Source organism: Emydura macquarii, unplaced genomic scaffold, assembly GCF_026122565.2.
Source record: "Emydura macquarii macquarii isolate MOO-44397 ecotype Brisbane River unplaced genomic scaffold, CSIRO-AGI_Emac_v2 contig_2422, whole genome shotgun sequence".
NCBI classification, from domain to species: Eukaryota; Metazoa; Chordata; order Testudines; family Chelidae; genus Emydura; species Emydura macquarii.
The window spans coordinates 30,417,974-30,443,319 of NW_027132559.1; the positions used below are offsets into that span (position 1 = coordinate 30,417,974).

At 41.8% G+C, this 25,346-nt stretch overlaps 1 protein-coding gene across 5 annotated transcripts; it reads left to right on the forward strand.

Moving 5' to 3' along the window:
* The first annotated feature begins 4,085 nt into the window (after positions 1-4,085).
* PDK4 (pyruvate dehydrogenase kinase 4) lies at positions 4,086-21,792 on the forward strand. Of its 5 annotated transcripts, none has more exons than XM_067562163.1 (13): positions 4,086-4,589; positions 5,799-5,940; positions 6,991-7,062; positions 8,299-8,483; positions 9,048-9,137; positions 9,748-9,825; positions 11,283-11,359; positions 12,331-12,429; positions 12,714-12,824; positions 13,990-14,103; positions 15,337-15,453; positions 18,386-18,476; positions 20,897-21,792. In XM_067562163.1, exons 1-12 carry the CDS (start codon positions 4,442-4,444, stop codon positions 18,470-18,472), a joined length of 1,320 nt encoding a protein of 439 aa, XP_067418264.1. In that variant the 5' UTR covers positions 4,086-4,441; the 3' UTR covers positions 18,473-18,476; positions 20,897-21,792. The 5 variants fall into 5 exon arrangements, with proteins under 5 accessions (XP_067418264.1, XP_067418266.1, XP_067418265.1 ...); XM_067562165.1 differs by having other exon boundaries at positions 18,389-18,476; XM_067562164.1 differs by lacking the exon at positions 20,897-21,792 and adding an exon at positions 19,177-19,426.
* The last annotated feature ends 3,554 nt before the right edge of the window (positions 21,793-25,346 follow it).

Below are 25,346 nucleotides of genomic sequence, written 5' to 3' on the forward strand. Positions count from 1 at the left end.
ATATACCTTGAGTAAGGCACCTTTCTTTCATACCTGAGTTCCTGAGTTCAAGGGCATTGAAAAAAGCACTTGTAGTTTTTCCTCTCCTCCCATTATCTCCACACCCCGCCTTGAGACTTTGATTGCTTATCTGATGTCAGGCTACACTGATCAAAAAATATAGGAACATTTTAAAAGCAGTGATTCATTGTTCATCCTTTTCACCTTTTTAAAAGGTAATTTTAAAGGAGTTAAAAGCAGGAGACACAAAATATTAGATTAGAATACTGGGGGCAGGAAAGCAAAAGAAAGGGAGTCTCCTGTTTATGCCTGGGCAGTTAGTATCTACATTACTGAAGGATTATTATAGCACTAGACAGATTTTTTCCATCTGGCTTAGTCTTGTGTATTCATGCAGCAGTAAAATGATCCAGCTACTGTACTCTGACTTCTGCGAAATATGAGAAGTGAGGAGGATGTTGTGCAATATCTCATGCAGTTATGTATGACCTTTCCCCTACTAAACTTCATTCAAATACACCATCTAAGCAATGGAAAGTCAAATATAGCTCTGTGCAACCTTTCAGCTATTAAACTTAATTTAGCTGAACTGTGAACTATCTGAGCAACCTGACAAAGTTCTTGCTATTGTACAATTTCAATACTTTAACTTTATGGGGAGACAAAAGAAGAGACTAGGAAGATATGTCCCTCATTAATAATACTTCTATTTTGCTTTCTACCAGAGAATATCAAAGTGCTTCAAAAACATTCAAAAATTAAGGCTCTTGTTATCCTTGTGAGGTAGATATTATGCCAGTTTTACAAATGGGAACACTGAGTCTGTCTCAGAGCTGACTTCTCTGTATTTGCACAAGAGAGTCACAAATAGAGCTCTCCTCTCCTGACACCTAATTCTGTGCTTCAGACAGTAGGCCACATTCCTTCCACTTAGATTAAGGATTTCCTGGTATCCTTGTAGAAAGGGGCTACCCTTATTTATGACAGGGATTGATGTAGGGGAGCAGAAAGTACCTTTTACTGTGTTGTGGTAGGAAACAAAGGGATTTTCAATGTTGTGTGAAAGAGCAAAACGGAAGCAAAGCTAAGAACAGGAGGAAACCCAAGAAAACACTGCTGTGACTGAACAATTGAAAGCCTTATAACTTCCTTTCACAACACCCACCTAAAAGCAGGGATGCAGTAATGTTTCAGAAGAGAAAACTGAAATATTGACAATGAACAGATGTGATGAATCCCAGTGTTTGGAATCTGATATTGTGCTTCAGTACTAGACAGAGTGCAGTTTTCTGATATTATGGATGTGGGTCATGTAGGGCTGGAAGGGGGACTGGACTACGGAAGGGAGTAAGTAAGGAGCCAAAGCGAGAACAAACACTGTGGTTAAGAGAAGTTGCTGAGTCATACTTAAAAGTGGGTTCCATTTTAAGTATCTGCAATCCATCCTCTTCCTCCAAATGTGACTTGATTGACAATGAATCCAGCCAAATTGCTAGATTTGTGTGTACTAATTAAATGCTAGTCCAATAGTCAGAACATCCCTAATTGCTTCCAGAAAATGCCACCAATAATGTTCACAAAAATAGCTGCAGAAATTAAATTTGTTAGTCTTTAAAGTGTTACAGAACTCTCGTTTTTGCTGTATACAGACTAACACGGCTACCCCTCTGAAAAAAGTTACGTTACTCCAACACATATTGTAATGTTCCGAATTATAAACAGTCATACAAACAATTAATTAGAAAAAATTAAACACAGGCAACGTTGCAATATTAAGGAGAACATCGCTCTTTCCAGAAGCAGCTATTGGAATAATAAAGCTTTTTTCATTGTTGGGTAGCTGGTACTCACAGTTGCCTATTATAGAAGTTTGCCTTTTGGTTTTCAAAAAAGGCTAGTTCTTTGTGTTCCTGGGGCCTTAGCCCTTCACTAATTGGGGGGAGAGCAGCACTCTTGATATACTCCCTCCAACAACAATTATGCTATACCTGTATACCAAGAATATAATAGAATCTTTAAGACTTTTGTTCACCCACTTACTGACAATAAAAATGTGAACAAAAGGGGCTATTCCTTGTAGATTGTTCCTATTTAGAGCTCAGTGTGTAAAAAAGAGAGTACTCTTTAAGGATATAGATGGTATTTGTATTAAGCAATGACAGCAGCCAGGCAAATTATTAAAATGGTGTCTGGGTGAGGGATGTAGAGCTGGAGAAATCAGACAGGATAACTACCCACCATAGTTGAGCTCGTTAACAAGGTTGTAAACTCAAAAACTTGATTTTGACAGTGGTCAGTCTTGAGGTCCTTTTCATGTTCTTAAATGATCATTACAATCAGTAGGGCCATATTTTTTAAGTGCTTCCTAAATTGAGACATTGTTTTTATCTGCCTGTATGACAGCTATCCATGCTTGGCAGGTGGATTAAATTATATTTAAATGAAAAACTTTCAACTAAAATACAGTCTGCTGGCAAGAGCATTAGACTTTTTATTTTTAATTTAAGATAAACAGTACTGTTAAATGTCCTTGTTTTCTTTATGTAATTTCCATACTGCTACTTCTGTGATAGAATTTCACTTCTGTCCAGTAGAGTGAGTACAGCAAGGACAGAGTGAAGGGGATGAGGATAGGTAAAACAAGTAAAGTGGGGGTGCACTGGGAATGGAAGAATAAGCTGGGATAAAAGAAATAAGATCTATGAAGAGAAAACAGAACAAGGAGCAACAGTCTCAAGTTGCAGTGGGAGAGGTCTAGGTTGGATATTAGGGAAAAAATTTCACTAGGAGGATGGTGAAGCACTGGAATGGGTTACCTAGGGAGGGGGTGGAATCTCCATCTTTAGAAGTTTTTAAGCTTCGGCTTGACAAAGCCCTGGCTGGGATGATTTAGCTGAGGTTAGTCCTGCTTTGAGCAGGGGGTTGGACTAGATGACCTCCTGAGGCCCCTTCCAACTCCCATCTTCTGTGATTCTAAAATGTTGAGAGAAAGCACCAGAAGAAATTTAAGTACAGAGTGACGTTAAACTACATTTTCAAACAGTTTGGTTAAGGGCCCTACATCCCTTTGTAGCATAGCTTTTAGTGGAAGCTGGGCCTGCTGTTAATGACCAACATTTAGGATGTCAAACCTGGCTGGAATTATTAGTACCACATTTCAATTGCATTCCTTATTCATTAAGCAGTCTTTTTTTCTTTGCTTTTATTCAAGTGACTTCCGGGCTTGTGAAAGGCCTGAAGTCCTCTCTCCACAGAGCAGAGAGAGCACTTTTTCCAGCCCTGGCTGTGACCAGGGGAAACCAGCTGAAGGTGAGAGAGTAGCTCAGTCAATCATTCCTTAGGCCCTCTCTGGAGACGACAAACAAGGATCACATGACAACTAGGATTTAAAAATTTTATTAAAGATAATGAATGCCACAGGGCTCTAGGAGCTGGGGCTGGAAAACGAACACCATCAAACAGCATGAGACACAGTAAAATGGGGAAAGCTGGCACCACCACCAGGGAAGTCTCTGGCCTAGACGGGGCCACCGGGCTATCACTGTTAATGCTAACTATTATTATGATTGCATTGCACCAGCACTGCCCTGTTGAACCCAGGCAGGGGTCAGCAGCACCCGATTGTGCTGCGCGCCGTGTAAACACCTGCCAATGACCTGACACCCTGAGCAGCAAGTAACACAGCTGTGCCCAGCACTGCAGCTGCGATCGGTCCCAGTGCCACTGCCTCGCCCCCGACCGGAGCCCTGCCTGAGCCCCTGTACTCTGAATTCTAGGAAGAGCAGCGTCTTCGGCCCCGCCCTCGGGAATGGGGGTGGAGTCTAGCTGTTTACTCCGCGAGGGTGTCCAATAGGTGCGAGGCCGCCGGCAGCGTGGCTCTAGCGCCGCGGATTGGCTCGCTCTAGAAGGCCAAGCTGGGACTGTGCAGCCAATGAGGTGAGCGGTGAGCTGGGTCCCTGGAAGGGTTGACACGCCGTGGGGGGAGGGGAGGGGTTTGATGCTGATTTTCCTCGTAAACAAGGACACTGGAGCGGCATGTAGGCAGGGCGGACGCCCAGCCAGCAGCAACCGCCGCCGTCCCCGTTCCTCTTTCCCTGGACTGTGTCCGCAATGCCCGTTGGTCGCCTCTTGGGGTGAGGGACGGCACAACCCCCTCCCCCCCCCACTCCAGCGGATCATGGAACTGGCGAGAGTCCCTTGCCGATCCTGCCTCTTGCCAACCCGGCCAAAGGTTCTGTGGGGCGTGGTTTGCCCGGAGCCACGCCCCCTCTGTGGCCCCGCCCCGCGGGAGGCCGGTCTATGGGCTGTAAATAGCGCCGCATGTGAGCTGGGTAGCAGCAGCGCAATAGAACGGAGCAGGGGCTCCAGAGCGCTACCGTGGCGTGAGTGTCCGTGACCCGGCCCAGCCTCGCGACCATACCTGCACTTGTCGCGCGGGGCGATGAGGGCTGCGCGGGTCGCCCTGCGCAGCGCCGCCCCGCTGGCGGCGGCCGGGGACAGCAGCAGCAGCCGGCGGGTGCCGCAGGCGGTGGAGCGCTTCTCCCACTACTCGCCCTCCCCGCTCTCCATCAAACAGTTCCTGGACTTCGGTACGGGCCGGCCCGGGGGTGCCTGGCGTGGGCGGGGGTAGCTCTCCTACGTGCCTCCTCAGGGGTGGCGGCGGCGGGGGGGGGCTAGCCCGTGCCTGGCTCCTGCTCTCCGGTGATGCCCTTAGCCACCAGCGCTGACCCCACGCGGGAGCGCAGTGACCCGCCGGCTCCTTCCTGGGGTGCCTCAGGCCCCCTCCCCGGTCTAGAGCCGGACGTGGCTTCTCGAAAGCCTGCCGCGGTGCTCTCGGAAAATGAGGACCTGTCGCCCCTGCACCAGACCCTGATTCGGGTTCGTTCCGAGGCCCCCCGCGCTTCTCTGCTGGGCGCTGCTCTGGTACTGAGGGGGCTGCTGAGCTGATCCGAGAGATGTTCCTGTTATAAGCCGCCGGAGCCGCTTGGCACCAGCTATCAACACTCACCGCTGTGCCCGTGAACCCGTAGGATGAATGAATGAGTCTCAAATCAGGAATTTGATCGCACGTGTTGCTGGCCTTGTACAACCCACGAGTGCTACCTCCCCTCGCAGGTGCTGCTCTTTGACTGAGGCATTTATTAAATGGAAGCTTGCTCTGTTGGCAGGTCTGCTAAAGTTGAAAAGATTGTGTGGCTGTTTGAATCATATCTTGCACATTAGTATTGTTGATGTGGAGCACCTTAAATAGCTCAACTGTCTATGCCTTAAAACTTACTGTGGTGTGTGTAAACTGGAAAGTTGTGATTTTTGTGTAACATTCACAATATGAATGCTTTTTTCCTGCAGATCTGATCTCACCTTTAGCAGCTGTCAAAAGTTATGTTCTTGTAATGCCTTCAGATTTATGGGATGAGGGGGGTGGCAGACCACCCTTAAGAGTCCACTGTTTATGTAGACTAACTTGGTTCCCATAGGTGATGAGGAGGGAATCCCCCTGCTTCAACTTGAAATGCATGGAATGCCGTTAACTAGATGTCATTATAGGGATGTCTGTTTCTTGCTGAATGAGGTATCCACTGTAGTCATTTAGAAAACATCTGGAGTAAAGAGATGTTGTACATGTGTAGAAGAAATAGCCAGTATAGCATTCTTTGTCCTCACTTGTTACACATTTATGCTCTTTTCATCTGCAATAATGTAATCCTGGAATTTGAGGAAGTCTGCAAGAAACCTGCTCACACTTGTATCTTGAATGCCTTTTTTAAAATAAAAATCGAACTGTTCTTATTTTATAGGTTCAACTAATGGATGTGAAAGAACCTCTTTTGCATTTCTGCGACAGGAACTTCCTGTAAGGCTAGCAAATATCCTGAGGGAAATTGACCTTCTTCCCGCTCAGTTACTAAGCACTCCATCAGTACATCTGGTAAAGAGCTGGTAAGTGGGAAGGATTCTGTTCTAGTGCTCAATACAGAATATGATAGAATTGACAACTCTAGGATACTAGATATCCTTGGAATAAGAGAAGACAATAACCAAGTATATGGTCAGAGAGCAAGGAAGTATGGCAAAAGGAACTTCAAATATGACTTCACCCATTCATGCACCTTCTGATATCTTAAACATCCTAAAAAATGCAGCCCCATTCTTATTAACGGATTAACTTATTTTTACAACACTGCAAGACAAGAAGTCTTGAAAATAACATAGACTCTTAAATCACACAGCAGACTAAATTAAATCCTGACCACCTGCATATTCTATTCTCAGGATTATCCCTACATTAAAGTAGCCTATGGCACTATATAGTACATCTCTAGCTTGTTTTAGTACCAGTTTGTCAACAGGAACATTTACACAAGATACAGTGTGGAAGATTTTCAAATGTTCAACCACTATTCCTGTATTTATTTAACTTAAATAAAGCCAAGAAAATCTGTCATGATTAACACCTTGGCATATAAACCGGACAGTAGTGAAATGTTACAAGTAATAGTAATAAAATGAGATAATGAACTTATAAAATATTTATTTTCAAAATGGCACCTTTTTAATCAAATGATTTGACTACACTACAACAATAGTGAAGTGAACTGGATCCTATTCTGGCTTTCACATCAACAAAATTAACAAAGTTTCAAATGCAGATAACAAATTCTACTTTTTTTCACCAATGGAATTTATCTCTCTCATTATCTCTATCACTGTAGACAGTGGAGAAGCCAGAACAAAAACTGCTTTGCTTGCATATTTTATGTAGCGTTTGTAGGGCTGGCTGACATCAGAGGCAGGGGGGAAAACCTTTGACAATAAGCATAGAACTACACACAAATTCATTTTGAGTGGAATTTTAGAGCTATGGCAACTTCTTAGTAACTTGCTAAATAATAATTATTTTGGGAGGAGAACTTTTTCAGCTACTTCCACATGGCTTATTTAACTGTTTATTAACAGCCTGTATATTTTGTGGACAATCTTTTATCATAGGTACATTCAGAGTCTAATGGATCTAGTTGAGTTCCATCAAAAAAACCCAGAGGACCACAGAGTTTTATCTGAGTAAGCATTTAATTTTTCATCTTCCTTTCCATTTTCTGTAACACATTCACCTCACAATGACTAATTTTACTGGATTACGAGCATAGTTGAAAGACCTGAAGACTGGACTTGTAGTTTCAGTACAAGGCATATTAAGTGCTAACCATATTGCAACTACATTGGCTTGCAACCGTTTTGTTTTTTAAAAAAAAAAAGTTGAAATTGATCAAGCCAATGCAAATAAAGATGACACATTTTGCTATAACAACAGATCTTGTTTTCAGGAGCAAAACATCTAATAATATTTTAACAGGCGTGAGAGAAAAAATGAAAACAAAAATACTCTGGGACATCCCATCCCAGTTTAAGTTATACTGAAGGTTGGAGCTCTTCTTTTTTTATTTCAACTAGGGTTCTTATGAACAAATAAACATACATATTTGAAATTACTAATATTCCAGTGTATTGTTTCACTTTTATGGGCCAAAAAGCCCTCTCTAAAGAAAATATTGTGTATCTGATTAAGAAACAGGAAGTGGTTTTACAAGGGAAAAATTAAGGACAGGTGGAGAGAATGAGTGTGTCACATGTAGATTGTAAGTGTTTTTGGCAATATCAGGCAATTTAATGAGCCACATCAACCTTAGGCAAAAGTTTATCTATCTGCACCTCGGAAGAGAATGATATTGGCCTGGTCTACACTAGGAAATTTACATCGGTATAGCTAGGTCTCTCTGATTGTGAAAAATCCATGCCCCGAGAGACATAATGATACTGTCTTAACTCTTGGTGTGGACCACGCTAGGTCAACGGAAGAATTCTTCCATCAACATAGCTACCACCTCTCTAGGAGAATCAGCATAGGCAGTGTCTGCACTGAAGTGCTGCAGCTTCAGTGGCCCAGCTGTGCTACTGTAGCATTTTATGTCTTTCAAGCCCTTCAATGTGAAAATCATCAGAGAGATGACTGACTTTGAGGTTGATTCACCATTGTTATTTTGATGTAAAACTGAAGTAATATATTGGTGACTCATGCTCTGTATTTAAAAAATGAGATCTTTGAAGGTCATGCTATAAGGCCTTAAAACACAATTGCACTTGTTTTAATTTAAACAAAACAAAAAAAAAGCACACTTTGACTAAATTAGGGTTTCTTTGCACTTTGCAATAATTTAAGATGCTGCTGCAGAGAATTTATTGTTTGAAATTTGCCTCTGTGCAGTCTTAAATATCTGAATTTGTCTTGCAATTATCTAGTTTTATAGATGCACTTGTTACAGTCCGAAATAGACACCAAGATGTTGTTCCGACAATGGCACAAGGAGTAATTGAATACCAAGACACCTTTAGAGTGGACCCCGTCACCAGTCAAAATATTCAATACTTCTTGGATCGATTTTACATGAATCGTATATCTGTCCGGATGCTAATAAACCAACATAGTAAGTCATCACTTTTCCCTTGAGAAAATGCATTGTAAGTGTTGTGGAACATGTTAGAGTAAAAATTTCTTATGACTGTTAGAGGAATGTTTAAGATGACTTTATGTATCACTAGTGTTTAGTATTGTTAACTGCAAATATTCTGTTGTTCTTTTAGCTCATATTTATGTAAATTAGCTTAATTTGACATTTCAGCGCCAACTCTAAACTTAACAAAAAGATTTGTGTGGGAAATCTAGTGATACCATCCTTACTTATGAATAGAATTGAGATGTTGATCCACTTATAAGAAATTAGCATAGTTTGTGTCTTTGCAATAAGCAATTCATTTTCTCTGCACCAAACCCTCCCTGTCCTTGACACTTTAAATCTAAAATTTTTTTTGAGGAGAGGGAGGAGGAGGCAGCAGCAGCTTGAAAAAAAATTCAATATTTGAAATTATTACTTGCAAAATAAAAGGAGTATTTTCCTGATTAGAGTGTGTGAATGTGAATTGACTTTTTTTCTCATAATTTTGTTGCTTACTTTTAAAATGAAATCTAATACTGGTTTTATCTTAAACAGCACTGCTTTTTGATGACCATACCAACTCAGGTCACCCACAGCACATTGGAAGCATTGATCCATGCTGTGATGTGGTGGGAGTGGTGAATGGTATGTACATTGTTAAATCTGTAGGATCTCTCTTCATGGTTAGCACTGACTGTTTGCAAGTAGTTTGATTTGACATGCAGACAAAAGATGCTTATCTGGGGTGCTGAAAATGACTTAAGTGCCTGATTGTTATATTAGGCTAGCTGTAGACTCAATCTCTTGGTTTTAAAGAGGATGCAAAATAGCAGAAGAATCCATCCAGAAGTAATTTAGGACATAATTGATCAAGTATTAGTGAGTAGTAAATCAGGTGAGAGTTGTGAAGCTGTCCATGCATGGCAAATCAATACCAGCTATGTGTGGTGGCAAACTTCTATCTTTCACTCTCTAGGCATCTGTTCTACAAATCCTGTAGACTTTAATTTTCAAATTATGCTGTAGAACCTAGCCATGCTGCTATATTAGCATATTTAGTCTTAACTCTTTTATGCATCATGTGATGAGTGTGGTATGTGTTATAAATATTAATGTTAAAAACTTGCATGTTTCCATATTGCAGATATGAATGTAATGGGAAGTGATATGTTGCCAAAGAGAATAAATTGCTTTATTATGACATTTCATTTTACTACTATATATGTTTACTTTTGTAAATTTAAAAAAATTGCAGATGCTTTTGAAAGTTCCCGGAGGCTCTGTGATCAGTACTACTTAGCTTCTCCAGAATTAAGGCTTATTCAAGTGAACGGTAAGATAATGGCTTAATGTCTTATTTGCAAACTAATAATTCTTCTCAATAGCCAGTGACTTCTCTAGTTCTTTTGAATGAAAGGATCTCCTATCTCTTAATGCTTTGTCAGGGTAGCCCATATAGAATCATAGAATATTAGAGTTGGAAGGGCTCAAAGCAAGACTAACCTCAGCTATATCATCCCAGCCAGGGCTTTGTCAAGCCTCAGCTTAAAAACCTCTAAAGATGGAGATTCCACCACCTCCCTATGTAACCCATTCCAGTGCTTCACCACCCTCCTAATGAAAAAGCTTTTCCTAATGTCCAACCTAGACCTCCCCAACTGCAACTTGAGACCGTTGCTCCTTGTTCTGTCATCTGCCACCACCGAGCACAGCCTAGCCCTATTCTCCCTGGAACCCCCTTTCAGGTAGTTAAAGGCTGCTATCAAATCCCTGCTCATTCTTCTCTTTTGCAGACTAAACAAGCCCAGTTTCCTTAGCCTCTCCTGTGCTCCAGCCCCCTAATCATTTTTGTTGCCCTCCGCTGTACTCTCTCCAACTTGTCTACATCCTTTTTGTAGTGGGGGGCCCAAAACTGGACACAATACTCTAAATGTGGCCTTACCAATGCCGAATAGAGGGGAATAATCACTTCCCGCGACCTGCTGGCAATGCTCCTCCTAATGCAGCCCAATATGCTATTAGCCTTCTTGACAACCAGGGCACACTGCTGACTCATATCCAGCTTTTTATCCACTGTTACCCCCAGGTCCTTTTCTGCAGAACTGTGCCTAGCTCATCGGTCCCCAGTCTATATGGCTTCCTGTTTATCCGTTGGCCAATCTCATGTTTGCACACTTCTTTAAGCACCTCCAAATCTCCTCTTTCACCTCAACTTGAATTCCAAAAACTATCTCTGCGTTTTGGTTCCATAAGATAGCACATTGGTCTAACTTCCTGGCTCTCAAATATGAACTCTTTTGAGGTGTCCTTTGCAGGAATGACGTATTTGACCTGTCTATATACTTAAAAAAGCAGCATGCATTGGCATGTGATGGCAAGGAATAAACTCTCTTGTACACTTAGAAAGTGGATGCAGGGCTAGAATCTAGGAACTGCTGTGTTCCAATCCACACTCTGTGTGTCTGGTTCTGGGCAGTCTGCTTAATCTTTCTCAATTCCTGTAGCCATAAAATGGGGTTAATTCTTGCCCACTCCATAGGAATGCTAAACACTGAATGATGTGCACAGTCACTTTAAAATAGTGCAGTGGTATTCATGAAATAATAAATGTTGTACAAACTGGTACATGATGTGCTCTTGAAAAATAATTCTTCCACTCATTTCCTTGTTTACTATATATAGCATGACATATTTGCTTGCAGTAGAATTAATTAGGGAAGTGAAACCAACAGAAGAGAAGCCTTAAAACAGGGAGGAAATGTGTTTTTGTTTTTGTTTTTTCCCTTCTAGGAAAAGTGCCAGGACAACCCATTCACATTGTATATGTTCCTTCTCACCTCTTCCACATACTGTTTGAGCTCTTCAAGGTTCGTAAACCCATGTTTCTGTTGGGTATACCATTGCCCAATTCTGTGGGCATGAACTAATGTATTTCAGTCCTAACCAATTTTGGGTTTAGTTTTCTTTTTTAGGACCATGAGAGAGGGAGGGAGGTGTAACCCATAGAGGAACTATAGTTGCACTACCTAGAGGAAGGAATGGTGGCAGCAGATAGCATGACTTTTGGGATTCATGTGTAATGGAGCCAGGAGAGGGGTGTTAACCTAGTCTTGTGACTTCTGGAGTTTCCCTTTTGTCAGTGAAGTAAGAAAGGCCCAATGGTATCTGGCAAACTTGTGTTGCACAGGAGGATATGCAAAGAGAAAGGAATGGGGAACATCAAAGGAGCATGCATCTTTGTCTAAACAGATTAGTCTATGTCAAATGCAAGATTGGTGAGAGAGAGAAATTAAATTCACAATATTTGTGAGAAGGGAAAGTAGTGTATGTGTGCTCTTGAAAGAAAAGAGAATGTGGTAGCAACAAAAGAGAAATAGACCAAGAGGTAATGGGATTGACAAGATGGTGTGCGGCTTGTTTGGAGTAAAGCTGTGAGGACTCTTCACTGACCACTGGGCATGATTGTTTTCTTGGAATCTGACTACAGCTTTCCTTTTTAAACTTATAATGTCTAATCTTCTTGTTGGGCAGATACAGTTTAATTTCTGATGTGTATATTGAAATGACCTTTCCAATAATTCAACCCCAGATAAAGGTATACTTACGGAGTTTTCCTTTAGTCCTGTTATAATAAATTGCTAAGAATATTCCCCAAAGACAAAACTATTATCGGAGGGAGTATAGTCAAACCTTTCTAGCAAAGACCCAGTGTGCACTTGGGAAGGGAGAGATGTGTGGAGGAAGGCACTACACCAGGATGTACTATCTGTGGTGCTGCAGTGGTGATATACAGTTAAGTTGAGTCAAACTCTTCTGTTGATGACCTTAATTTCCACAGAATGCAATGAGGGCAACAGTTGAACACCAGGAGAACAGTTCTTCCCTTTCTCCAGTTAAAGTGACTGTTGTTCTAGGAAATGAAGACCTGACAATTAAGGTAATCTGTTACTTGACTATAATAGCCCATAAATGAAATAAAGACTGAATATGATACAGCAAATAGCAATAGAAAAGCTTGCTGATTCTTAACTGTCAGACAAAGTTAATATTTAATAAAGAGTCTTCAGTTGAAGATGACTTTAGACAGGTTATTTATCATAAAGCTGGAGACCACAAAAGCTTAATTAGGAATACCTGATGGGTTACTGGTGGGTGGCTTCAGCTGCTAATGCTTAGTGCTATTTCTAGTACAGATTTACAGTTGACTAACTTTTTAATCAGATATCTGACAGAGGAGGTGGTGTTCCATTGAGGAAAATCAATCTGCTGTTTAGCTACACGTATTCCACAGCACCAAGGCCGGTGATGGATAACTCGCGTAATGCTCCTTTGGTAAGATCTGAAATCTACTGTAATTTATAAAGGTATGCTGTAAGGCAATAAAGTACCTGGAAGCGCCTCAAAGTCTCACTGCTTTGTAAGATAGTCAGAGGTGAATTGAACTTCATAATAAAAAACACGCTTTCTTGGAATGGGACCGGGGCATTCTAAAGCTTCTGCATTTTTCTTCATTTCTATCCCACTTCAGGCAGCTTTTTATTGTCTAATATCTTTTCAATTTAAAAAAAACCTCTCTTTTACTTTAGGAAAAAAACCTGAAGTGAATAATGACCTCTATTTGGTGCAAAAATGGTGAACAAGGCCACTACATGTTAAAGTCTTTCAGTGGCTTCTGCTCCCTCTTTCTTCCCCAATCATATTTTAATAGCTTTTAGGAGTACAATTCAACGTACACTATATGCTTGTTTTAAGTTAGGTTCTCTCAGCACTGCTTGAGACTAGCTGGAATGCTTTTCTAATGACTCTTTGCTCAAAAGCAGAGACTTGTCAGACAACCAACAGCCTGTGAACACCTTTATGCTAGAATCCCTCACCTCTCAAGAGCCCCAACTTGAAGGAACGAGCAATATTTCAGCCATCTCTGCTCCCTATCCTTCCTTCTCTGCATAATAATATGCTGATGGGTTTTGTTGACAGCAACTGAGTCAACAGTTTGCTGCCAGGAGGAACGGAGTAGAGGCTATTGCCAGGGTTCCCTTTGCTTTTTCTCTGAAGGTACATAACCAGCCATTCTGCATCTCTGTTCTCTTCCCTCACTTGCACTCTTCACATCCCTACCCCAAATTAGGGCCCTTTAGGAGACAAGTTTAGAACATCAGCTGTTTGTCATCTTTTCAGCTCTCTGCTTCTGCCCCCATATCTGGTTAAAAGGAGAAAGCAAGGCTGGGGAAACTGAAGTACAGTACGGAGAAATGTAAAATATATAATTCCCCAACTGAAGACTTGAACTGAAAGATCTTTCAATACATTTTATGACTGAGGATGGGACTAAACATTTTTGTAAAGTTCCAGTGCTCTAAATGAGGCTTCCTTGTTAATCTGCGGTAACTGAGAGATGTTCAGGGAACCTAAACTGTATCCTTTGAACGGGTCATAATGCTCTCTGGAAACAAAAGAAATATTTGATTCTGATGCATTGTACCTCACCTATTTCTAGGCTGGTTTTGGATACGGCTTGCCAATTTCTCGCCTATATGCTAAATACTTTCAAGGAGACTTGCATCTATATTCTGTACCAGGTTATGGAACAGATTCTATTATCTACCTGAAGGTATGTGTTTTTGTTAAGTGAAAGGAATATTGCTGATTATGATAAGTAGACTTATCCCACATCATTGACATTAAGGTGTAGTTCTACATAAAAGTGACTGCCTAGCTTGCTTGCAGACCCGCTATTGCTGGTGAGTTGGAAATAACTCCGCTGGACTGTCCGAACCCAGGGTGAGTTTGTAGGTTAAATAGAAATTGCACTAGTTTTCAGCTGGTCCTATTTATACTGGTATTCGAACCCCCTCATTCCCACACATTTACATTTAAAATGAATGTTTTGTTTTAGAATTCTAGGAAGAGTTGTTAACTAGAAACTTATGGATTAGGGATGCCGACTAGAATTGAGGCACCAAAAGTACAATGACTGCAGTAGCAATCTTTGGTCTTCAGCAGTGAGACATCTAGCCTTATAAGGAAATAAATAGTTGTTACAGTAACTTATCAGTCCTGTCCAACAACCATTGTACAGCTGCTGAACTCTGGGTAAGTTAAATACTTCAGAATATGCCATGTTCTTCATTTAATAATAGTCCAGTATACTACATCCACCAGAATTCTGCAGGTAACCATATAAACACTAAGGTTTTTGATAGTCTCTGCACCTGCTTCTGAGAGGTATTTGTGCTGACTGCGTTACTTAAAATACAGTTAAACTTTGTATCTAAGCACAACCTATGAAATGGTGTGTGCATGTGTATATAAAGAAGGGTTCTACTTTACAATAACTTTCTACTAATACAGTACAAGTCTATGAAGACTATGCAAGTTGGGATGGTATTTGTAAAATAAGGTGAGACTTACTAAACACCCCTTCAGTCCCTGTAAGAAAAGGGCTATCCTGCTATATCCAGGATTATCTTAATTGCAGGTTCTGTAGGGTGATTTAAACACGTATAGGTTCATGGCCTGTAAAATCTGACAGCAACATGACTTGACATTTACCACCGCACATCTTTCTCCTGGCCAAACTCTCCATGGCAAACAAGCACAACAGAGCACACAACTATGGCTACTGCAGATGCAACAGAACACTGCTCAACTGACTATTAATCCAAGTACATGGTTATCTATGTAGCTGTAGTGTCAGGGGTTCAGGTCTCTAAAACTTGTTACGTGTGTATTTTTGTTTTTTGTAAAGGGGTTTATTTAGAACTCTTACTGTCTTGGAACAGTAACTTGAAAGAAATCACTAGAGAAGTAAATCCTGTGCTTTTTTTATTTTTTTTTGTTTCAGGCTCTTTCAACAGAATCAATAGAAAAGGTCCCTGTGTTCAACAAGTCTGCCTTTAAGCGTTATCAAATGGCTACAGAGGCAGATGATTGGTGCATCCCAAGTAAACCAAAAAACGAGGTGAGGCAAAGTGCAGCAGTGTGAAAGAAGTGTCAAGATGTTACAAGGGAATCAAGCTATCTCTTTAGTCAGGACTAATGCTTGAAGTTATTACTCGACAGTACCTTCCAGCAGATCCTGGAACAGAAGGATGTCTGTGTACTTGAAGCAGGAAAGGAAAGATCATGCTGCAGATTTGGAGGTTATAGTCTAGACTGCACAATTTGACATGTGCAGCTCAGTACAAAGAGAACCTAAGGACGTCTGTATCTTTCAATCTTGCCGTTTCCAAAAAAGGCATATGGGAAGAAATTCAAATTAATAGTTCAGTCGTTCAGGCACACGATCTGAGACTTCATGTGATAGAGGTATATAGTTTCTGAACCATATTTAACTCTTGAACCTCTTAATGCTGACATTTGTCAGTTATGTACCTATTTTTCTCCCAGGACAGTCACCGTAGCTTCACCTTAATATGGAACTCTGCAGTTAGGTGTATACATATGTGTTCCATATTGTCCTATTCAGATCCACTTTAACATGACAGGGCAGCAGCAGGATAGGAGCCTTAAGGTGTGGCAGATTGACATCCACATGTGGGTCAAAGTATCTTCTATGACATAAGAAAGTCGTCCTATTTTTCTGCCTACACCTCGCAGTGGTAAATGTTAAACCACTTTTATTCCAAAAATAGATTTTATTAGATAACTTTTATTACTTGCCCTACATGGGTAGACTGGTGCCATGTCCATGAATTGCAAAAAAACAAGCAAAGGGTGTATTCAGGATCACTTTAAAAAGGTTCTATGTATGTCTTGGGGGGGAATGTACTTGGCTGTGACAGACATAATGACACCTGTAGCTGACATCTTTGAACTGTAAAAGCTGTGCCAAATGTATAGCCTTGGATTATTCAAAAAAGCCTAAGGCAGGTTGACACACTAGTCCCCCCTGAAATGAATTTGTGTTATTGCTGCAAATGTCTTATCCTACATAAGCACAACATGGTAAAGAAAGGTACATTATAAAGTGGTGGGTGGTTTCTTTCATTTAATGGTGCGGTTCTAAAGGTTAGTCTAAACTATCCAATTCTGAACATTGTGGAATGTTTCAGGGTTAGTTTTTTTCCACTAAAAGTGAAATACCCATCAGTTGAGGTTGATAGGAGTTAAAATCTGTATACGGGTTTTATACCTAAATAGAGTTTAGGTGTTGAAATAGGTCTCTATTTGAGATCGTGACAAGAAAGTGGTGAATTTAAAGTCCAGAGAATTGCCTGTTAATGCAGAGGGTTTTGGAATGCAGACATTACAAAAAATGAACATTACTAGCCATGTCTAAAAACAATAAATATATTAGTAGAAGAGTGAGGTTTATTTCCAATCAGCATTTTTCCTTCTCTTCACATAAGTGGGGAAAGCTTCACAAGGACCCAGGAGCTTCAAAAGTGAAGTTTCTTATTAGGTTTTTACTAGCATTTGATGACTATTAAGGGGCACACACTGATTTTATTTGCAAACTCTTGTGTTTAAAATACAGAAAGTATGGAGAATCCGGTATTTAAATAGAACTAGCATCCATGCTCAGAAGTATGATGGTTTTGTAATGCAAATCATCCTGGCTAGAAACAGGGAAAGCCACTAAACATTCTTGCTGTCGACATCAGATTTAATTTAATTCTTAATCTGAGCAATAGTAAGCAATTGTTATCTACCTTGTTTCAGCTGAATACAAGTTTTAACGGGAACTGCATAAAACTGTGCTGTATGGGGTTTTTTATTCCATTAGTATAGATTTAGTCCATCGGTTTCTTTGAAATTTTACTAGACGTTCCCTCTTCAAAAGATGTTTAATGTTAGACTCTTATGTTGACCATAAAACAAGTAAAATGTAGAGTTCTTGCAAATTTTTTTTTTTTTGTTATAGAAAATTAGTACCTATAGTACTTTTTATATAGCACTTTAACAACTGAGCAAAATGATTTAATGCACTGTATAAATGTTAGTGAATAACTTCAGTTTATCCCTTTGCGTGGAATTGCCAAAGATGATGAGATACCCTAAGCAAATTATAAAATGGGCTGACACAATACATTTCTCTGCCTTATCAACTCTCTAGAAAAAAGCCATCTTCACTGTGTCAGAAGGCTTCAATAACTTATAGCTCTTGTATGGTAGACAAGGTCATAAAGTGCACCTAGACATAACCTGTGACTTCAAGTAAACATAAATTTTGGCTCTTTCTCTAGGCTCATTAATGCCTGAGCATGATCTGTGCTCTCATGCTTTTCAGTACTTCCATAATCCGTAACCACACCTCCTCTAGGGGATGGACAGTGCCTTTTATTCTCCAAACATCAGGCACATTTTTATGATGCTGTGAACGATGTTGTTAATACTTGCACATAAAAGCATTCTGGTCAGCATTATCTTGAAGCCTATATTGCTAATTGTCCTGTTTATAGGACAAGGGCCACCTGACACAATCTAGGTACATAATTTCCTAATGTAAAATGAGTCTTTAGTACCAACTCTTTATGTTCAAAACCCACTTGCCATGCCAGAGGTTGGTATCAATATGCATACCATATCAGCACTCCTCTCTCTTGTATTTAGCTACTTGAGGGTTGTACTACTTTGCACTGTACTCTTTTAGCTGTTCTTGAATTTTGGTTTGAGGATGAAGCCGCTGATTTTAAGCCTTTTACTATACATAAGTGTTCTCTAATTTTGCAATAAATCTTCATTTTTTAAACTGTTCTTTCACTGCATTATTGGGGGTAGGTCTGCTCAAGATGTAGCGTTCATGTTGCTTGTAGAATCTCCCTTTGTCACAAGTTATAAATTAGCTTTGCAACACCTCTTCCCAACTATTATCAGCTAAAATGTATGTGTCATTCTCACACTGAACCAATGTCTAGCTCTGTCAGCACTTCTTAAAAAATCTATTTCAGCAGCCTCTGCAGGGAGGATTAAACTCAGTGAAACAACACGGTGCACTCTTTTTAATAAGGACAGAGTGCACAGACACATGCACTTAACAAGGTAACCCTTTGCAATTTGTGCATCATTTACACATCTGCCAATTTTATACATGATCCTTCTGAGCTGATCTAAACACACTGGCCCTAAAACATACAATAAAAGGTAAGTGTCTACTTGTTTTCATTTAGGATCTAGGGAATAAGAAATCAGTGAAAGCAACTCTGTAAGAGCACCACACGATGGGAGAGGGGGAATCTGAAAAGGGAAATCAGTCTAAGCCTTGACTGCTGCACCCTTCCACCTCTCCCAGGTCCTTTGCACCCTTTCAGGTGCTTTCTAGAATTCCTGATAGGAGGCATTCTCAAAACCTGTCACAGCGTGAACCACTTCTGTATTTTAAAAATTAAATCTTTTGGCTGCCTTGCCTCCCACTTGCCATAGGGATGCTGTGATTCTAAGTAGAACAATTGCTTACATGCCATCATAGGCCATTCTTTCATTTTTTTTTCACCCAGAGCAGAAAGCTGCACAACACCTTCAAAAAATGATGCTGGCAGCTTGAATTCCTGACTTAAATACTAAAAGTTGTGAATTGAACATGGCTTATTACACCAACCCACTTTAACCCTCTATCACCACTCCCCCCCCCCCCCACTTTCCCTACTCTGGAGAGTGTTAACAGGCCACCTTACTTTGAATGGTCCTTTACAATATGTGTTAAATACTTTATGCTAAACAATCTGTTCCACCTTGTATTTAGCTGTGAAACTCCGAGTGAGGACTTGTCTACACTACGCAGTTTCATCAACAAAACAGTGAAGGTGTATGCACTGCACTGCTCCAGCAATATACCACTCCTGCACCAAAATAAAACCACTGCAATGAGAGGCATAGAGCTTTCTGCGACACAGACTGATGCAGTCTCAGTGTAGACGCTGCATTTGTGTTTCTGTAAATGGCTTCCACGAGGTGTCCTGCAATGCCACGCTGGTCAGCAGGGTGAACACTGCTGCCCTGCAGCCAGGTCCACAAGCATCCGCCCCTCCCCTTTTTAAAGGCCTGGAAATTTTTGAAATTGCACTTCCTGCTTGCTCGGCAAGGAGAGCTCATGTAGTATCTTTCTAGCTGACCAAGCCCGTTTCCCACAGCAAACACGCACCTGCCTGGAGTACACTGGTGTTGTTGGATCTGCTGGGCCTGTGGGGAAGAGAAGGCTGTGCAATCCCAGCTCTGCTCCAGCCATAGGATCTTGGATACCTATGGGCAGATTACTTGTGGCATGTTGGAGAAGGGACACGCATCAGGGTCCTGCAAAGGTCAAGGAGCTGAGGATTTCATACTGCTCAGTTACATGAGCTAAAGATGTCCTTTGTTTCATTACATGTTAGAAGTGGGTTAAGGGATAGAAATTTACAAGACAAGTAGTGTTTGCGTCTGTTTCCCGTTCCCCAATGCAGCTACACAATGGGGGCCCTGGGGAAAAGTTTTTTAATGCACACTGAAATTTCATGGCAATCCTCCCAAGCAGTGGTTCCCAACCTGTGGCCTGTGGGGGCTTTCAGAGTGGCCTGCTGCCACTTCCTGCTGGCTGCAGGAGGGAGCTGTTGCCTAATGATCTAGGCAGAGCGAGTTTCCGCAGGGCTAAAAGACCAGTGCGGGCTCTTTGCTGCAGCCAAGGAGATGGGAAATCAGTGTTCCCCTCCCCCTGGTTATAGCAGGGAGCATGGCCAAGTGCTCCGCCTAGGTCCCTGGAATCCCTGCTGGAGCCAGAAGGAGGGGAGGACTGATCTTCTATCCCCCTGGCTGCAGAAAGAAGCCACTGCCTAGGGACCCAGGTGGAGCACACGTGCAGTTTCCCTGCTGCAGCTGGGAGACGGGAGATCAGTGAGGAGGCAGCGTCCTCACTGAACTCCTTCCATCTGGCTGCAGTGGGTGGGGGCCTGCTTGTGAAGACTGCTGGACTTTCAGGGTTGTAAAAATGATATCTGTGGCCCTCAAGCCAAAAAGGTTGGGAACCACTGCTCCAGAGATACCTTTAGGAAACTTTCCTGGAGGTACTCACCAATCCTCTACTGAAGGATCCTTGGCAGAGCGGCTTTTTCTTCCCTCACTGTAGGAAAGCAGCACACAGGCGAGCAGCATAGGGACCCAGTCTGAAACAGCATGCATGCAGGAGAAATACATTTTCATCCTTGATTACCCTTAGCAGTGAGATTTCAGTTTCGATCACCCCCACGTGTGGAAAATGGTGCCAGAATTTACAATACTGTCCTAGGTGCTTGTAGTGATCCCCTCTGGAAACCACCCAGACCCTTTGCCCTATCTTGGCCCTTCTCCTCCCCCAGGCCAAATTCACCATGTTTAGGTTGCTGAGCTGTGTGTTTGACAAGGGAGTGTGAGAAAGGTGTATTTATTATGATGCAATACTCTGAGTGCACTCACGCTACTGCCTATGTTTCTTGTTTCTTGTGCTTCTGCAGATGTGCCCTTGAGGGGAATCCCCTACACACCAGTGGAGCACCTCTGTCAGATAAGGAGATGAACCAGGAGGAATAAGGAGGGCATGTTTAAGGAGGTGCTCCAATCATCTGATGCCAAAGAACATGATCAGAGGGCAGGGAGAGAGACCATTAATGAAAAATTGAAAATAGCCAGGAGAGGAAGCAGGGCCAGGAGCATATTTTAGAGGGGCAGGAGCAGATGATAAAACTGATGGAGGACCAAACAGAAATACTGCTGTCCTTGATTGCACTGCTGTCAGAGCACATGTGTGCTCACCTCCTCCTACAGCCCATACAGAACTGCATTCCATGCCCTCCCCAAACTCCCCACCCACATATTCCTTGCACGTTCCCAGCCTATCGCAGCTCCCCTTGCACTCCACCCTTTCAGATAGATTTCCCCAATGACTGCTGGACTTACACACAGCTATGAGAGGCTGCATTAAGAGAATGCTCCTCAGTATCATGTTGTGTCCCAGAAACTGAATTATGGGTGTTGGTTATTGCTGTTTAATAAAAATGTACTCAGAAAGAAAATTAATTAATTAAGAAAATTAACCTTTATTTTGGTCCTAAGTATGGTGATTAGTACTGGAATTCCTAAACAGTGGCAATTGGAACATTTGCAGACTACAATTAATGCTCAGGCAGCAATCGTTACAAGGGTCATTCCAGGTGACAAGTAAGCAAAGTCTGGCTGAATGCATTACAGAACACCACATTATTGGGGATCATTGTCAAAATGCTGCTTCAAAGCGTCCCTGACTCGAATAACGCCCTGCTAATAGCTTTGGTAGCTGACTGCTCAAAATCAGCCACCAGGCAATCTGCCTCAATGCTCCACCCCTGTGAAAATTTTTCAAACTTAGCTTCACAAATGTTATGCAGAGCACACCAGGCTGCTATGACATGGGACTATTTTCCTCATCGAGGTCTAACCTGCCAAAAAAGGCAGCACCAGCAAGCCTTTAATCTGCCAAATGCACATTCAATGGTCATTCTGCCTCCGTTGAGCCAGTTGTTGAAACACTCCTTGCTGCTGCCAAGGTTTCCCATGTAAAGGCTTCATGAGCCATAGAAGTTAGGGGTAGGCTGGATCTCCCAGAATCACGATTGGCATTTCAACATCCCCCATTGGAATCTTCTGGTCTGGAAAGAAAGTCCCTGCTTGCAGCTTTCTGTACAAGCCAGTGTTCCTGAAGATACAGGCATCATGCACCTTCCCTGACTACCCCGCATTAATATCAATGAAATGATCCTGGTGATCCATCAGCTCCTGCAATACCATAGAGAAGTACCCCTTTCTATTGAAGTACTCTATCACAAGATGGTCTGGGGCTAAAATTGGGATATGCGGGCCATCTATCGCCCTGCTACAATTAGGGTATCCCATTGCTGCAAAGCCATCCCCTATTTCATACACATTGCCCAGAGTCACACCTTCTTAGCTGGATGCAATTAATGACCCTGCACACTTGCATGACTGCAACACCCACAGTGAACTTCCCAACGCCAAACTGATTTGTGACTAGATAGTCATAATCTGGAGTTGCCAGCTTCCATACAGCGACAGCCACACACTTCTCTACTGAGAGGCCAGCTTTCATTTTGGTGTCCTTACGTCATAGGGTAGGGGGTGAGTTCCACCCACAGTACCATGAAAGTGGCTTTACGCATCAAAAAGTTCTTCAGCCACTGCTCGTCATCTCATACCTGCAAAACGATGCAATCCCACCACTGAGTGCTTGTTTCCCAAGCCCAATAGCTGCGGTCCACCATGTGCAGCTGCTCTGTAAATTCCAAAAGTAATCTGGAATTGTTCCTTTCCATGGCACACAGTGGAGTAGGCAGCCCAGATTCCTGTACAGATTTGCAGCTCATGAATTGCTGCATGATCAGCTGCATTGTGTTCATAATGCTTATCACAAGACTGGAGAGCACTGCTGGATCCATGCTTTCAGACATAGATGGTGGGTGCACAGTTTACAGGAACTGTTGAAAAATGGTGCAAAACATAGTCGGCAGCCCATGGAATGATGGGAAAGAGAAAACTGCATCATGTAATGGTGAGCTCATATCCATGATGCACTGTGATCCATTCCCCATTCCCACAAATCCTAGTGGCAGAACGTGGTGAGTTGCACAGTGAGATAGCTATCCAAGGTGCACTTCTCTCTCTCTTGATGCAAGAGCACCAACTATGGATGCACACAGCCGACACAAGAAGTATTGAGTGAACATGCACAAGTGATGTAATTATAGCAGTTTATGATCATCGGCGTTACTTGAGTTGACTTAACTCAGTAGTGTAGACATGGCCCAAGTTTCCCAGACCTGAAGAAGTAAGCTCGAAAGCTGGTCTCTCTCACCATCAAAAGTTGTTGCAATAAAAGATATTACCTCACCCCACCTTGTCTGATGCTGTGTATAAGAAAGGTGACCATTTATATCACTGTTACTTTGTAAAGATTAATGGAAATTGTGTATGTCATGTAAGATATCAACAGAAAAGTGATAATTTGCTAAGTATGATAATCCTGTTTAAATACATATATCATCTTTGTATCTGAAGTTATGAATATTGACTATATGTCTGCAGTTCAAACATATGTCATACTTGGGGGTGACACCCCCCCCCCCCCCGATATATTTACCTCAGGACTAGCCAGCTATGTGTTGATGTCCCATTAAGGACACTCAGCTCTCACAATGGGCCACTGAAGAAACTCATCCCGTCTGCCTGCCGATGCCTCAGGCCCGATCTACACTACAGTGTTTTGCCAACAAAATCACCCCCATGCCAACAAAACTGCCCTGTTGTTTTTAAAAACATCTCAGTGAGTGGTGTAGGCCTTTTGTCAACATAGCTAGGGCGATGCAGTGTCAGTGTAGACTCTGGTCTCCTTGCAGCAGTGGAGGGGCTGTCATTCTTGTCAATTTCACTGCTAGGATCAGATAAGCTCCAGGCTGCTGCAGCCCGGCTCCTGGCTGCGTGCCCGGGATGGGCAGGTAGAGCCCAGACTGGGTAAGCTGCGAGTGGCTGGAGCCCCCGAGCTGGGATATGGGCAGCTGAAGCCCAGCTCCCGGCTGTGAGCCAGGCCTGCAGAAGCCGCGGGCTGCTGCAAGTGCCTGTGACTGGTTCCCAGTCCTGTCTGGATCTGGCAGCCATGTCAATTTCATGGCTCAGCCATGTAATTGAAATGGCTGCCCCTGTGGGGAGCAGGTGGAGAAGACTATGGTATTGTAGTCTACTCTGAGTGTAGCATTCTCAGTGTGGTCCATCCCAGGCACCCAGTCACACTCTGTCTCTCTAATATACTTTTATGTTTTGTAGGTAATGGACCAGTTGCGAATAAAAAATAGTGATGCCACCCCATTACTAATAAATTTGTAGTGCCAATTGAGTAAATGTAAGAAACTGTATAAATAACAATAATGGTCCCTCCCTGCCCCAAAGATCTTGCAATCCAAGTGTAAGACAAGAGAAAACAGATGGCGACAGGCAGTAGGAAAGCACAATGAGACAATTTTACTGGGATATTATTACCAACCCAGATGTTGGTACTCCACTACCATTATCCATAATAATTGTAAAATCCGGTATCTTGCTGATTAAAAAACATGTGTTTAAAAAACAAAAATGACCTCTTTATCATAGCTGCCAAGAAAAAGTGCAAAGATGCATCAAAAATATCATTTATTGATTGAGCTAATAAAAATCAGTGTACTATATGAGTCTGAGGGAGAACAATAGTGGATTTTTTCCTTAAACAAAATAACTGAAGAAAATAGCAAAAGCATACTTTGAGGGTATAGTTGATAAAGAAACAGCAACATGGGAGGACAAAATCAGTCTCTTCTACCTCTGGTAAAATGTTATGTTTGTACGATGTAATTAGTAATTTAAAAAACATTGACAGTGAATTTAAAAAAATCTGACATGACAGCTCTGGATGTGTGAAGAGCTATCATCTTCTGTTGCTAGTTCCTTATCTAGTTTCCAATACAAAGTGGCATTTAAGACATACATTAAATTTTTTTCTTAATATTACTTTTCCATGTAAGCAATTGTAGTTGCCAAGGGGATGGTATGTTATAGCCCCTGGGAGGGGAGTTAGTGTACCCAAACATGAATGAAAGGGGAGTTGGCCATGACATGAGACAATCTCTCTGTTAAGATGGTGTTCACTCTGAAAAAAATGAGAATCCCTTATCTAGGGTACTTTCTACTACCTATACCATTTACTTATTGCTTTCTATACTCTCACATAATGAAAAATGACCAAATTTACTTTCAAGTTCACTAACACAATGTTGGGGGTACAAACACTGCAGTTAACTGTTTAAAAACATTGTTTCCATTAAATGTATAACATTTTCATTCAAATATTTCTGTTGGTTTGAATTTTGAATTTTAAATTCCAAAAGT

What these genes read in the sequence shown, in the direction of transcription:
- PDK4 (XM_067562163.1), top strand. Translation starts at nt 4,442, where the DNA reads ATGAGGGCTGCGCGGGTCGCCCTGCGCAGCGCCGCCCCGCTGGCGGCG. An exon ending in TGTGGTGGGAGTGGTGAATG is followed by an intron (nt 9,138 to 9,747) that starts GTATGTACATTG and finishes AAAAAATTGCAG; the next exon opens with ATGCTTTTGAAAGTTCCCGG. An exon ending in ACTCGCGTAATGCTCCTTTG is followed by an intron (nt 12,825 to 13,989) that starts GTAAGATCTGAA and finishes ACCTATTTCTAG; the next exon opens with GCTGGTTTTGGATACGGCTT.